Raw genomic sequence first — 15,539 nt, 5'->3', positions numbered from 1 at the left:
TCCTCGCCCACCTTTAGTGCCAACCTTGGCTCAAAGCTCTACTGTCCCTGCAGCCAGAGAGGGCAGTGCACGTTTGTGCTGCCAAATTGCCAGGTTGGCCACCCCAGAGCAGTGGCCAGCGAGCCGTGGGGTGGGAGGGAGGGTGATGGACACGTGCAGAGGGGAGCTGGCTCTGCAGGCTCTGCAAGGAGAGCTTGGCGAGGCACAGCAGTGTCACAGCTCCTGCACAACGTGCTCCCTGTGCAGTGTCCCCGTGTCCTGCCTGTGCAGTGTCCCTGTGTCCTGCCTGTGCAGTGTCCCCGTGTCCTGCCTGTGCAGTGTCCCCGTGTCCTGCCTGAGCCCAGGGAAGGGAGAGCAGCCAGGCAGCAGTGTGGGTGCTCCATAGCCTGCAGCTGGAGACTGCTAGGGCTTTATCTTCAAAGCTGTCCTGTCAAACACAAGGTCTTTTAAACATCAGAGGGATAAAGTTTCTGACTCTGAAGGGTTCATTTTCCTCTCGGTTCTCCTCAGTCAGAAGCCAAGCCCACCCGACCCCCACAGTGAGCTGGCTCTGGGATTGCTGCCCTGCTCCTTGCCCCGTGATTTGGGGGTGCTCCTATAGAGCAATTTTGATTTGCTCACTGTTTGTTGAGTTCAGTTTTCTTCATGTTAGTTCTTTCTGCCATCTCACGTGTCTTGAGGCTTTTGCTGTGTGGCAGTGAATTGAATCTTATGAACTTAAAAGAAAATTGTGGCTGGGACCTGGAGAATATTCATCTGTTGCAGAAAATGCTGAAGTCTGAACATGTGAGAATTGAACTAATGAGTTTTCCCCTCATTCCAGTCCCTCAGTCTCTTTTTTAGCCATACCTTAATTGCAGTGTTTTCTGACAAAATGATCTTAGCCCCTAAAATTTTAAATGTGTGTCTTCATTTCATTGCTTGTACTTCCTTCTACCAACACAACAAAAGAAATTAAGATGATTTACAAAATAATGTGCCGTTCTGTCATCTTACTGTCAATAAATAAGTACTACACCTAAATCTAGTTGATTTCTAAAATGAAAATTCATTACATTTCTGGAAACTTGAACAATCAGTTCCATGCATTTTAATTAGATTGCCTGTTTTTTCATTTATTACTAATACAGTCCTCTTAACTATGATTTATTTGTTAAACAAAGTGCCATAATCCGTCACTTATTCATCTTAATTTCAGCAAAATTAAAGTAGTCGCTGTTATATTACACCTAATTGCACTTGCAATGAAAAGAACGGAGATGTTAATCAAAATAAATTGAAGATAAACAATAAAATCATTAAATCTTTGCTGCAGTAAGTGTAACTAATCAGTTTTGACTTGAAGCGACCGAACACAAATAATGAATCTGTCAGTGAAGACGCGCTCATTAAATCCAGCCTGGCCCGCTCGGGTCTCGCAGGCAGCCCCGCACCCCCGGCTCCGAGGGGACAGCGGGGACACCGGGGGACCTGGGACAGCGCTCGGGGTGCCCACACTGCCCCAAACGCCACAGGTCTGCGGGAACTCCGGGAAGCACCGCGCCGGGAACGCCGGAACACCCTTTGTTTCGTTCAGCACCAGCAGGTCAGGGAGCACAAACAGGGGGGAGAGGGGAAGGAAACCCAGAAATTCAGAGAGGAAGCACTTGGGTTTCAAACTTGTCAGAACTATTAGTTTCACAGCAGACCAATGAAGCTGGCCTTGTGTTAAATGATATATGCTAAATAATATGTTTTGCACCAGTTCAGGATGCTGATTGCAGCCCTGTGCTGTCCCCACGGGGCAGGGACAATGCCTGGATTAGCAACGGAAGCTGTTCATGGACTCATTGTCCTTCCACCAGTTCCCACTTCTGGCCTCCCCACCTCATTACAGGGGCCCAACTGGGCACTCCACCTATTCCCAAATCTGTTGGTACCCTGGCAAGGAGTCCTGTGTCTGAGCAGCCTGGTGAGCTGAGCTAGAGCAATCAACACGTTCTACTTCAGCTTTTAAATTGTTTACTTAATGATTTCAGCTTCCCCAGTGGAGTATTTGGGAGAAATCACTGGTGAGCAGGAATTCACATGGCAAGGAGCAGTTTCTCTTAAAACAGTTTTGTGTGCTGTGCTTTTGTCTGCCCTGAGCCAGCACCGAGTGCGGGCAGAACACACAGGCAGTGCCCCTTGGCTTCAGCCACTCGGAACCAGCTCGTTATTTGCCTGAACAGTCACCAGTTCCTAAATGGAAGATGTTGCTTTGTATTTTTATGTTTTCCCTCCCTCTATTTTATCAATCGTTTTGCTTATTTACAAATCTTACTGTCCTTTGTCTAAATCATTTACTTAAGCAATATAATTCAGCTTACAATGTTGATCAGCAGGAAGGATGTCTGCCTTGCTCCTGGAATCACAACATAACCAATTAACATTTCACAATGCTAATGCTTTCTACTGCATACTGAACAGTGGTCACTACAAATCATACAGGGATGTTTTACAGTTAATCTGCTCTAGCTCGAGTACATCAGGGACTTACACATATTTTTAAGTTTATTTTTTATTATCTTTGGATAAGAATCAGACAAGATAACCCAGTGCCCTCCGAGCAGAAGGTTAATTTCAGCTCAGTTTTCTTCTTTCTTTCTGTGGGTATAGTTCATATTTGGGCCATATCAAAAGACAATGATCATGGGACAACAAGGTTTCACAGCCCAAATCCAGGGTTGAATGACTACTGAGCAAGTCTTTTCCCCTCTATTTTTTTCATGCTAGTGAGATTTGATATCTGTGAATAATAACCTTTTAAATAAAAAGTCTGGCTGGTGGACCTTACATTTAGTTTCTGTTCTGCATCTTTCCAGCATTTATAATGCTTAACTTGGGACTTGACGTCTCTCAAGGCACTCATTTGGAATGATTTATATGGGCTTTGTTACTTCAGTAGCAGGTGGGTAATTCCAGAAATTAAATATTACCTGTTTTTTACTGATATAACTATAAGCACTTAACAGAAGTAGTAAATATTACTATTACTAATTTCTAGAAAAGGCAATAAAAATACAGACTGAAAAGTGGCTGGCAGAATAGGAACCAGGTAATGATAAAAAATTACCCAAAGGATGGACCTGATCCTTCATTAGTCAGAAACTCCTACTGAGTGCAGTGAAAATCTGGCTTGAATGGAAACCATCGAGGGCTCTGGAGCTGTGGAGTGGCCTGGGCAGAGTTAATCTGGGAATCTTATTCCAGTGGCTTTCAGCAGGTCTCTCCAAAACCTTCCCCAGTCCGAGTGCCACTAATTGCCCCCATGTCGGGAGCCTTTGCAGAGGAGCTCAGCACTGAGTGGGCCCTGGCAAGGGAAGGCCCTGTGCTGCCTGGGGGTCCCAGTGCAGGACAGGGGCTCTTTTCCTTCACCCGTGCTGCACCTTTTCTGTAGCCAGGATGCTGCAATATTCAGGTTTCTCAGTGTACCACCTTCTGCTTGCTCCATAGTTTAACTATCCTTTGTTGTCATCTTTGTTTTGTTTTTAATGTAAAGTGTTTTGGACATTCTTCAAGTAAAATGCATTTTCAAAGCAGAAGCACTGACCATCCCTGGTGAGGACCCTGAATGACATGCAGTGTGTACACAGTGATTAAGGAATGAATAGGGAAAGCCTGCAGAGCAGGAAAGATGGGAGGAAGTGTCTTTAGTCCCATTCTGAACAGCAGATGATGGTGAGATATCTACGAAGACATTTCAAGAACACAAAGTGAGATTTCAGTTCAAATAGAAGACAGGTTTGGAATAAATAAGTGGATCTGACAGTTGGCAACATAGGGATGATAGTGAATCTGTGTTTGACTATGAGATTACATCAAAATAAGATTGGATTGGAAGGGGGAGAAGGCAGCAAAAATATAACTTCGCTAAATACCTTCAGAGAGTTGGAGATGTGATGTCAGGATGAAGGATAAATGAAGAAATTATTAGAGACACAACTGAAGGACCATGAAAACACAGGGTCAGGGAAATCAAGGACAAGATGTCAAAATCTAGAATTGAGTCAACAATTCTGAGTGATGAAATGCAAAGGCAGAGGACATTGGAATGGCAGCTCTCAGCTTTCACAGAGCAGCCTGGGCTGTGCATGGATCAGACTAGTGCAGGTATTCACCATCAGTGATGGTCTGGGTGCAAGTACAAAAGTCAATTCTGGGTTTAAACCCCCTCCCCAGAGGGACACACGGCCCTGGGTTCATGCCCCTGTGCAGCAGCAGCTGGAGGCCAGGCAGGGACTGCAGAGAGCAGCACACCCGCATCAACTCTGACACAGGGCAGCAAGGCAGGTAACACAGGGGAGGTTCTTCAGAAATAGAAACATATTCAGCTGTATCAGAATGTAATTTTGAGTGTAACAGTGTAACAGATTATAGTCTTGACAAAGGAATAGAATTAATTTGAGTGCTGGGACCTCTCAGTTATGGAACGTTAATTACACAAACTTGAGCAACGTGTGCTTTCCCAAGGAACGCTGCACGCTCCCTGTCCCCAAATGTTTTTCAGAATATGCTATGCTTTATTTCAATAAAATACTGGATTTACTACTGGTTTTCCATTATCACTTTCTAACATGATTCATAAGTTACTAAAATTTCCTTTAACAGAGGTAAATATCCAGTCTGATTTCACTTTGCACAAGGAATTAAAATTTAAGCCAGCAGTGTAAAGTTTTGACACTGCAGAACAGACAGTCCTCCCCTCAGACAAAATCCAAAGATCCTGAAGTCCTTCAGGAGCTCTGTGGCCTGTGACAAAGTGTGCAATAGAGAACACAAAGGTGGGAAAATTCATGTCTTTGCTGGTCACCTTATACCATCCTTAGGTTTCTTTCCAACAGTTTTTGGTTATCTTATAGATCACCACTGACTCAAAAACATCAGTCTCTTACACGTTCACTTTACAAACCACAGAACTTTGCCACCTACTTTGCTGGTTCTGTCAACATTTCACTCTAGAAGGACAGCATTTTCTAACATCTAAACTGCAATCTAACTGTGAAAAGCAGTGTCTTCTGCAGCCCCCCAGGAGAACATTAAATGCCACACTGCACCAGGAGCCCAGCTAACCCTGCAGCCCGGCCCCAGAGATGGTGAGTCCTGGCAGAATCCCCAGGATGTTCTCCAGGGGAATCCCTTCTCAGCTCCAGGTAGGAGGGAGGTGGCTCATTGCTCCTCACCTGTGTGGTAGTTAGTGGCAGTCAGTATCCTGTAACTATACATATCCAAGTCCCCTAAGCTCCCACTCCTATGGAGAGCAGAAGGCCCTTCAGAGAGGGCTGAATGCCCCAGGTTTGGGGTGAGCCCAGGCCCTGGGGGGTGTTTGCACTCCCAACACCAAGGCAGGGCAGAGAGCCCAGGCTGCTCTGGGTCTGTCCCAGGGCACCCCTCAGCTCGGGCCAGCCCAGCCCCACACATCACATCACACACATGCCTTTATCTTCTGGTCTCTCCTTGCTCACTCTGCGGCCATTTTTAGTTGGAAACAAGTACATTTGAAAGCATTTAAACAGCTCTGTAGATATGTTGGAAGTCATTATGCTGGGGGGCTGGAGAGCAGGTTCTTTCAGGATGGGTCTCTTAATTCTGATCACATCATCCTGACCTAGGAGATGGGCAACTCTGTGAACTGGTTTTTATTGGTTATGTATATGGATCTCTGTGCTGACATTTCCAGAACTACCCTTCACACCTTTTGGAGGATAAATGCTCTCTACTTTACCATAGGTACTGATTTTAATCAGATTGTCTATTCTTGGTGGTAGTTCAGAAATTTCTTCTGAAATCCCCTTAGAATTTATTTATTTACTTTCCAGTCCTAGGAGCCTATTTTTATTTAATTTATGAATTTGTTCCAGCACATCTTTTAATTCCTGTGTTTGACAAAACCTCCTCTATATTACATAACAGGAGGAAATTTGGTGTATCTATTTTCCCCTAAATTCTATGTGGAAATGCTAATGCAAACAAGTCATTTACCTTCATTTCAGTGCCTCTGTATTCTCATTAGCTTTCTTACTTTTCTACCAAATAGCCCACTGGACTTATAAAATCTCTTGCAGGCTTGTTGCTTCTTAATACTTGAGAAAATCTTGTTTTCATGTCAGGCTATCTGCTCCTCAAATCCTCTGTCATCCTTCTAATCTCCACTGTGTCTTAGCCACTGTATTTTATCCCTCTTGACTTCACCAGTTAAAATTCTACCTTCAGAAAAATACATTTTTGACTATACAAACTTGTTGAACCTTCCCGTAGCCCTGTGGCTCATTTTTGCTTGTCAGCTTCCTTTTTTGTTTGGGATTATGCTGCCTCCTGTTACACTGTTATGGTTGCTCAAGTAGCCTCCATGCTGAGTCTAAGGATTTTAATTTCCTCACTTCTGACTTTAGGGTCTTTTTAACTAGCTTCCTCATTTTTTGTACAATCTCTCCCCTGAGGATGTTGAAGTTAATTATATTGTGGTCACTATTACTTAGTGGTTCAACTTTACTTACTTTATAAACTAACTCCTGTGTATTACTTGAGAGGCTTTTCTTGACTTAGTTCTTTATAGCTCTGCGATTACAACAACTAACATATGTATCAAAACATTTTTAACATCCGAGCAGAACTAACTGGAAAGCCCAGAAAAAGGCAAGTGCTTACAGGGGAATTAATAGCAAGGAGCAGGAGCACTCACCCTGGTGAAATGCCACCCAGCCTTCATTAACTGGGGACTAGAACAAATCAAACCCTTTAACGACGGCTCCGTTTGGAGGCAGCAGGACAGGAGCACTCTGGTATCCCCACCTTATAATTTTAAATTATACCACAAAAGTGTCAGAACCAGATTCAAAAGAGCATTTCCAGCAGGACCTTCCCCCCATTTTAGAGAAAGGAAATGTATTTGCTGGCTTACAACCCTGCCTGCTGCAGTTTACTATTAAAAGTGTCTCCACTGAATTTGGAATAGGTTGGCATTTCCTAGTTCATGGTATCACCTCATTATAACTTGATCTCGTACAGTTGCAGTAATTACATAAATAAAACTGGCTTTTTGCAAAGTATAAAATGAGTGACAAGGTTTAAGGAAGGGCACTTTGGTTTATGTTTGGGTTTTTTTTACCCCCCAATATGGAATGGAATCATTAGCATCAAAGATCTAATTAAAGTAACATCTAAAAATAAAGTAGCAATCTTATTTTTCTGAAACAATACCTATGTTTCCAGAAGAAAGCTCTCCTTTACTGTGAACTTGCAGTCTGCCAAGACTGCTGCATGTTTTAAAAAATTAAGTAAACAACAGACACTAATAAATGACAACAAACAGACAATCCCTAAGTTAGTCAGGAAGCCCTGAATTCTCAATAAAATGAGCAGGGCTCTCCCCCCAGGTCCTGGACAGGAGGCACATCTTATCTGACCTTCTGGGACAAAAGGGGAGCACAAACCAGAGTGCACAGGTCTGGAACTTACCCTTGTATCAATCAGGGCAACATTGCTGATGCCTCCTGTCCATCAGTGGGGAATCAGGGGCAGGAATTGGTGGTCCAGCAGCTCCATTTGCTGTCTGTGAGTTCACAACAGCTACTGGCTGCCCAGAAAGGTAAGTTGGAATGTCATGCTTCAGCAATCATTTGGAATTACACTCATATAAAATGGGTATAAATTACATAAGACTCAGGCCCCTACTATTAAATCGTTGTTATGCTGTTGAAGATTGTAATAATTTGCATATTTGATCAGTTTCCCACATAGCCATATGAATTAAATCTTGATTTTAACATTAGGTTGCTCAATTTTGATATCAACACATACTTTCTCATTGTTAAAACAACCACCTCACATCACAGAAGTGCTATTTGATGTTTTCTGAATAACAATTTAAAAATAATAGCTTATGACAACATGTTGTCTGATGACAGCTTAATAAGTAGTGGGCCATCAATAGCTATGATGTTCCCACATCCTGTGGCAGAAAGGATAAGCAGATTCCCCCTTAGAAGGGCAGTGAAGCTGACACTGCTAGTGGTCTTTTGATATCTGGTGATTGTAGTGATTATATTTGAAGCCAGGCTCAAAACACGCTTTAATTTTACATTAAAAAGTTGTTGTAATTGCTACTGAAATCTCAAGAAGGACAAACCTGAAATTAGGATCCCATCAACTCTGTGAGACCCAGGAAAACCCAGAGAAAATAACACAGCTTACACCAACATTTCATACAAGATTTTATTGTTTTTATTTTTAAAAAGAGTGTAACAAAATATAAAATCACGTTTCAAATAATAAACATTACCGAGTTAGAAATGCTGTGTTTTATAAATTCCTTGTTCTTTTGTCCATTCATTCGTTTGTTCACACCTTCCTTTCTTACTTCTTTTGTTACCTCTTTCTTTTTCCTTCCCTTCCTTTCATGCTCTCTGAGTTCACCAGCTTAAGCCAGGCACTGCTGTACAAGAGTTTAGTATCATCTGAAGTAAGTACTTCCCTCTGCTCCAACAACTTACGTCTTGCTGTTCTGGATTTCTCCTAAGTATCCTTGTTCTTCCAGGCTCATTAGTAACTTAGAGGGACTTGAATGTAGCAGTCTGATTTACATCAGTGATCTTATTCCTTTCAGCTCAGGAGGGTTGTCTTGTCTGTGACAAAGGCTATCGCACATATGAATAACTATTTTCATACTGGGCTTTTTTTTTGTCTGGCTGGAGTCACACCATCATAGATTTTGCCTCACAAACCTGCCTTTGCTTTATAGAGCAATAACGGTGCAGTCAGCACTCTGCCATCACAGCACGGGGAACAGAGAAGAGGAACTTAGGTCAGTTGCTTCTTTTTTATTGGCACATGAAATAGTGTCTTCAACAGCTTCAGAGCAAGAACCAGCCAGGCAGTGTGTTTGTGCAGGGAAGGCTGTGCCGTTCCGAGGAGCCACAGCCAGAGGATTTCTGCTGGATGCAAGGAGGGACACAGAAACCACCCAGGAAAGCAAATCACTGAGTGGGTAACCCACTGTTATTACCTACCTAGTGCTAATTGAAAGCTGCTTGGGTGAAAATTTGGAGAATGAAATATGTGTGAGACATTATCAGGCAGCACAAACACAGGAGTTCTGTTAACTCTGGCAGCCTGCAGGATGAGGAGGATAAATCTGCAAAGCCAATTCCATCCAGTTAGAACTGTATTAAACCAGGCAGGACAAGCGCTGCAGACCCTTGGCTGTGCCTCGGAAAGACAGGTATTCCATGCTTTTCAGAAGACTGGAGTGCTCCACTACAGCCTTCCTCCCCTCCTGCTCTGTGTTCTTCCTTCAGTCCCCTCCTGGTACCTGGGATGACACACACGGGTGTGTTCACGGGCAGCTGGAGGGGCCTTGGGGGTTTCAGTCCCTCGGTTCTGCAGTTAACACAGAAAGCTCTACAGGGTGCTTCTGACTTTAAACTTGGATTTGCATCATCTTCAGCAAATCAAAGTTGACCTGTGAGGAACATGGCCCATGGAAGGTTTGACCTGAACATGACATGTGATGTACAGAAAAAACGTGGCACCAAAATAGGGTTCCTTTGCAGCCAGCCATGGGTTGTTTCCAAGGACATGTCGTAGCTCTCACTGGTTGCTACCAATATTCATATTTATGTTTTTGTGTATTGATAAGAATCATTTCTTCATAAAAACCTGTTCTTTTCCAGCAGCCTCAGTTGAATAGTGATGGACATTGATACTTGGAGGCATGCCAACTGTATAAGACAAATGTGCATGGCTAGAAATAGGGATGCATTTCTGCTAAAACAGAATGTAAGAAACATTTTCAGATATATTATAGTAATTGTCTGTAAGAAAAGAACTTGACAACCTTTAGAAATCTTCAAAACTTAGAGTGTAAATTTTGAAAATGTCAGATAAAGTATGGTTAAAGAAAACATCTTCAATTTAAAAATACACTTAAAAACATATTACCATATACAGTTCTAATTTAAGTTTACTTTGGTAGGTAATTGTCTCCTTATGAAGAAAATCTGAAGTTGCCATGCTGAAGGCAATAATGAAATATGGGTCTTCAAGACAAAAACTGCTATTCTTGGCTGGAGAGTGCTCTGAGGCAAAGGTGATGGTAAAAGCTGAAGACATTTATAACAGGAAGAATTTCTGAAATGATAAAAGATTACATGATAGAGGCAAACAGATAGAGCAGGTGAGAATAAAAGTGATTGTGGGGAAGATGCTGGCAGGAGACTATGAAAACTGTGCCTGCATGCACCAAATATGTGACAACCAACAAAGGGTGCCCACTCTTTTACCACAATACTTCTCTAAGCACTGACCCCTCGATGCTGAATTGGCTGCTTCTCTCTTATGCAAACAATGGAAATAAGTAAAGAGAAAAAAAATTCTGACAGGAAAATCACTGCACAGTGAAAGACAAAGAATAAGTAGTTGTCATGGCCATTTTGCTGGTTTCCCCATAAAATTAAATAACCAATTCTTGTTAATCATAAGATATTCTGATGGGGGAGATGTCATCTGTTGAGAGAAATGTTTGCCATATTTAGATCTCCTTTCACTAAAAAATGAAGAGGTCATTTCAGGTCAATCATCCAGGGCTCTTTTCTTTAGGGGAATGACTCTCCAGCACGGCTCATTATATTAAAGGATTTCATGGGCCTGAGTTACAGCTATTGGTATAATCACAGGTATCAGAAATAAGAATAGTTATTTCTTATTTCTTTGTGAATGGAAAATGAAAAGGTCATTCAGTGTATGGTACTTCAAACACTTGAAAGGGAAGGTATTTTACTGCTTACTTAGCTTTTTAAAGAAAGCCTACAGAGGGTGGAAGCAAGGACAGGTACCCTGAGAGGAATGCAGAGAAATTGTCTGAAAAGCCAGGGATCAGGGTAGGAAAGCTATAGCCCTGAGAGAATTAAATCTGGCCAGAGACATCAAGGGCAACAGGGAAAGCTTCTATAGGCACATCAATAAAAGGAAGAGTGGGGAAAATGTGGCTCCTCTCAGGAAGGAGAGGGGGGATGTGGTTACCCAGGACATGCACCAATCTGAGGGAAGCAATGGCTTTTCTGCCTCGATCTGCACCACCACGTGCTCCGGCCACTCCAGCACCTGGCAGAGGGCAAAGGCACTGGGAGGATGAAGAACCACCTGCTGGGGGAGAAGATCAGGTTTGGGACCATCTGAGGAACCTGAAGGTGCACAAGTCCATGGGAACCGACGAGATGCACCCACAGATCCTGAGGGAACTGCTGGATAACACTGCTAAGCCTCTATTCACCGGATCTCGGAAGTCATGGCAATCCAGCACAGTTCCCTCGGATGGGGAGACAGGATGATCAGTCTCACCTCTGTGCTGGGCAAGATCATGGAGTACATGCTTTTGGAAACTCTGCTAAGGCACACCAAAAATAGGGAGGTGCTTGGTGACAGCCAACACGGAGTTGTGGTCAGTGGCTGGGCTCAATGTCTGAGTGGAGACCAGTGCTCGGTCCCCCAAAAGCTGCTGCTCAGAAGCAGCACTTGAGGCTGAGAAAACACGTTAATTTATTGGAGGCTGGGAGAGAATTCTGCATGCATCCACATTCTTATACTCTTCCTTAAACATCTGCCAGTCTCCAGTTTGGGAGACAGAATGCTTTTAATTTGACTCTTTGGTTATGTCCTTATAACTGATTTTTTTTTCTTTCTTTTTTTTTTGATCAGTTTTTCTATTTTCTTCTGTATTTGTCATAAATCGGTTTCACTCTGTGCAACTACCAGGATAGATTATTGTTTCTCAACTTGTGATGGAAAACAAGTCACTGTAGTCCATTTCCACCCATATAAGTAGGTACATAGGCTGATTTAAACATCTCCCTTGTTTCAGAGCATAAATAAATGTCTCTGAGGGTAACCAGCTATCCTAACAATGCCTGATGAATCCCAGTTTGGGAGCATTAAGAACAGGCTTTTCTCTAAAGCAACATATGTGAACACTTGCAATGTTTGCAATGACCTGATTCATAACTCATGAGGTTTATTGTTTGATAACCACAAGAATTACAAACTTGAGGCTGATGGAATAATTTCTGCTTCATATTTAAGAAATATCTTTAATAGGCTTTCCATCAGTTTATAAACATTGGTAGAGATTTTCCTAATATTCACCCACTGAGAAATTAGGAAAAACGCACATGAACATTATAATCAATATTAGTCAGGTAGCAGGATATTCTCTTTCAAGGCATAACCTTTTAGATGAAGCTTTACTATTGATCTCTAAAGTCAGCATTTTCCCCCTGCCACTGCCATTGGCTGAGCTGCAGCAGGGAGAATTTCCCCATACACTCAGGTTACAGGATGCTCCAGAAGGGCTGTCACCGCAGGAGAGGGAACAGTAACTGTGTTCTCCTGGAGATCGGCTGCTGGGGGTGTGTTACAGATTAAAACACGGGCTCAGCCACACTCCCAAATCCTTCCTGGAGTGCACAGTATCAGCCCTCTATTTCTGTGGTATTGAACTAAGACTTTCGGGTCAATATGGAAGCATCCTAAGGCTTTCACCAAGCTTTTAATTCCTGGATTATTTTCTTCTGGCTGAAGTTTCCCTTCTGCTTCCCTTTTGTTTGCTATTAATGCTTCATCTCTTCTGGGAGGGCGATTCAGAGTTAATCAGCTCATCTATTCTGAGGCAGTGCAGCCCAGGCCAGGCCAGCAGGCACTGCTGGAACCCTGGGCTGTCCTCGGGGGCTTCGCTGTCCCCGCTGCCCTGTCACTGGGACACAATTACCACCGACCACCGACCACCTGCAGACAGGGGCACCAGCAGCACAACGGCAAAAATGGGACCGGGGGGACCTAATGAGCTGCTTGTTTACATAAGTACACCAGGTAAAGCAGGGGAAAAAAACACTCCACAGCTTGGAACACAAATTAGGCAGATAGAGAGAAGAACTCCCTGCACTTGAACAGGAATGTCTACATCATGTTTAACATTTTTGTTTTCCCGTCGGCTTTTGCACAGAAAATGCAGTTTTCACGATTTGAATAAATATTTAAATATTCAGCATCTATTTAGTTGAAATTTTGAATGAATGCTCCTATTTTATTATTGACATTTGGAGAGTACAAGCCGTGTTCTGTACTCTGAATTCTGGAATATACCTGACTTTGCTTGTTTCATGTATACAAAATAAAGTGGAGTGCACATACAAATTCCATATTGAGAGCCTGCTTTATCCTTTAACTAGAATAAATTCTGGACACTCATCCTCTTGTCACCTTTCTGGTTTCCTCTGACCTTGCATTACCAGATTTACAAGCTCACATCTGTTTTATTAGGCACTCTTTTAAACTGGAGTTTCCACAGAATGAATTTGCAATGCTCGTGTTGCCGGACCCATTACTGCGTCTTCTGCAGCAAGGACAGAACCTCATAATTTCCATACACATTCCCATTTATTTTTATTAATCAAACTCCTCTTTATTAACTGTGAGCTTGAGGTAGATCATTCTCTTCTTGAAACACAGAATCATATTGTTTTCAGACTGATTGTCTCATGTTTATCACATAACCTATGTGCCTGTAGCATTTCCTGCTCAGAAATTCAGGCATACACCTGCACAAGATCCAGGATCGGTCACCTACAAAACAGATATTTCACCGAGACATATTCAAATGAAGTTACTAAACACTAATTTTGCAGCCATTTTTCCTGGCATTTGTTAGTTATCAGCCACTATCAGCTCATCCACCACCTCGGCTATCCAGTCCAGTTCTCAAAATCCAATTTTTATACCCTATTTTTCCCCCATGCTGGGGCGAATGCCTACTTGTTAACCACTCATTTACTCTGTGAGAGGATTCAAATTGCTCATTTGAATCACCCAGCACTTTATTCCTTAGTATGTCCGGTCTAAAAACCATCAAATACAAACCAGTCTGCTACTCTTGCACACTACATCATCCCCATTAAACATTCACTAGATCTGTTCTTATTAATAAATCTACCAAATCCTTAAAGCGCACACTAAACAGAACAGAGCAAAACTAAAACTGTGAGTCTGTAGCTCCACCTCTTAAATTTAAGATCAATCCCTGTTCCAAAAAGGGTGATGAAATTTAAGAAACCCTCTTAGCCACTCCCAAAATGTTGTCATTTCACACTGCATCAGCATTGTATTTACCAGCTTCCTTATTTTTTTCCTCATTACTGACCACGGGGTTTTTTTTGCTTTTGTAACCAATTTTAACGATATTTTTATGAACTTACCTTCATTTGACCATTATAGGTATAACCCCTAGTGCACTGATTGGTTCAGTTACAATACTCATGGTCTGAACACAGTAATTTCGGTTACAAAGCTACTTTACATGGCTACGGGTATTGGTGTGTGAGACAGGGAACACCAGCCCAGATCAAACAGTAATTCAGGACAGGGCACAGGTTCATCCACAGCACTGCTCCAGGCAGGACTCAACGCTGAGGGCTGAGCTGACACCCAGCTCCTGTGGCAGAGCCTGTGGGTGGAAGCACCTCATCCTGAGTACCCAAACGTGCTAGAAACACTCCTCCTCATCTGCCCAAACATCTCTTCCACTTACTGTAACTGTGAACAAATCCTCCAGGACTTTTTGCATAAATGTTTAACGCGTTTTATATTTGTTACTTGAACGAGGGTGGTATGATTTCTCCTACCCAGCCTCTCTGGGGAGCAAATGGGATATTAAAGTATCTCAAATGGGATATCCTCTCTCTCTCCCCCATCTGACCAGACTCCTCAGCCAAGCACTTGGCTTCCACAATGATTTGCAGTTTAGGGGCCTTCTTAGGCCAAATTACCAGGTCTTTCATTCCTCACTGCAGATCACCCCCAGCTCTAAAAAGTTAGAAATTTCTAAATTATGTTAGAAATTCTCCAAACCTTCCTGAAAACTTCTTGTAAAACACGTTTAATAAAATCATTGGGTACCTGTTTGTTCTTGTTGGCCAACTCCAACACGAGCTGTCTGTCTGCAGTTTTTGAGTCAACACCAGCCCTGTTTCCAGCAGACTGCATTCCATCTCTCCTGCACTTTCTGAGTAGTCTCCAGTCCCCTTTATGACCTTTCTTGGGCTGGCGATCCTTTCTAGGTCTCTCCTGGTCTCTGTGCCCAGCAGTGCACAATGTTCTGTGTCAGCTCTGTGAGGGCAGCGCTCACCGCTCCTGTCTGCGCCTCTTTCCTCTGGCTCCTGCAGTCCCCGGGCACCGCATGAGAGGGGATATCCCGGGCTTGGGATACGCTGGCAGGGCCTGTCCGTGGGTCTCTCACGACTCCTGCCCAGCCCCGGGTCATCCCAGGCCGCCCTTCAGCCGCTGAGGAGCCCTGAGGGGAGCGGGCGCGTCCCGCCTAAACCTCCGTGAGGGGATCGGGGCTCCCGCCTCACTGTCCCTGAGGGGAGCAGCCCGTCCGGCCTAAACCTCCATGAGGGGATCAGGGCTCCCGCCTAAATGCCCCTGAGGGGAGCGGGCCCGTCCCGCCTAAACCTCCCTGAGGGGATCGGGGCTCC

General features: G+C 43.4%; 1 protein-coding gene across 2 annotated transcripts in view; it reads right to left on the bottom strand.

The window, feature by feature from the left end:
* The window catches only part of LHX2 (LIM homeobox 2), a 49,777-nt gene extending 34,470 nt beyond the window's left edge, over window positions 1-15,307 (bottom strand). Inside the window, exon 1 of one of the 2 annotated variants that reach the window (XM_027687875.1) lies at window positions 14,962-15,307. In XM_027687875.1, coding sequence (XP_027543676.1) covers window positions 14,962-15,048 — 87 coding nt within the window. In that variant the 5' untranslated portion in view covers window positions 15,049-15,307. The remainder of the gene's footprint in view (window positions 1-14,961) is intronic. The other variant, XM_027687878.1, reaches the window with a different exon arrangement.
* Between the last annotated feature and the right edge of the window lie 232 nt (window positions 15,308-15,539).

This window comes from Neopelma chrysocephalum, unplaced genomic scaffold, assembly GCF_003984885.1.
Source record: "Neopelma chrysocephalum unplaced genomic scaffold, ASM398488v2 Primary Assembly neopelma1_74, whole genome shotgun sequence".
NCBI lineage: Eukaryota > Metazoa > Chordata > Aves > Passeriformes > Pipridae > Neopelma > Neopelma chrysocephalum.
Note: the sequence above shows the minus strand (reverse complement) of the source record. Positions and strands in the feature narration are given on the sequence as shown.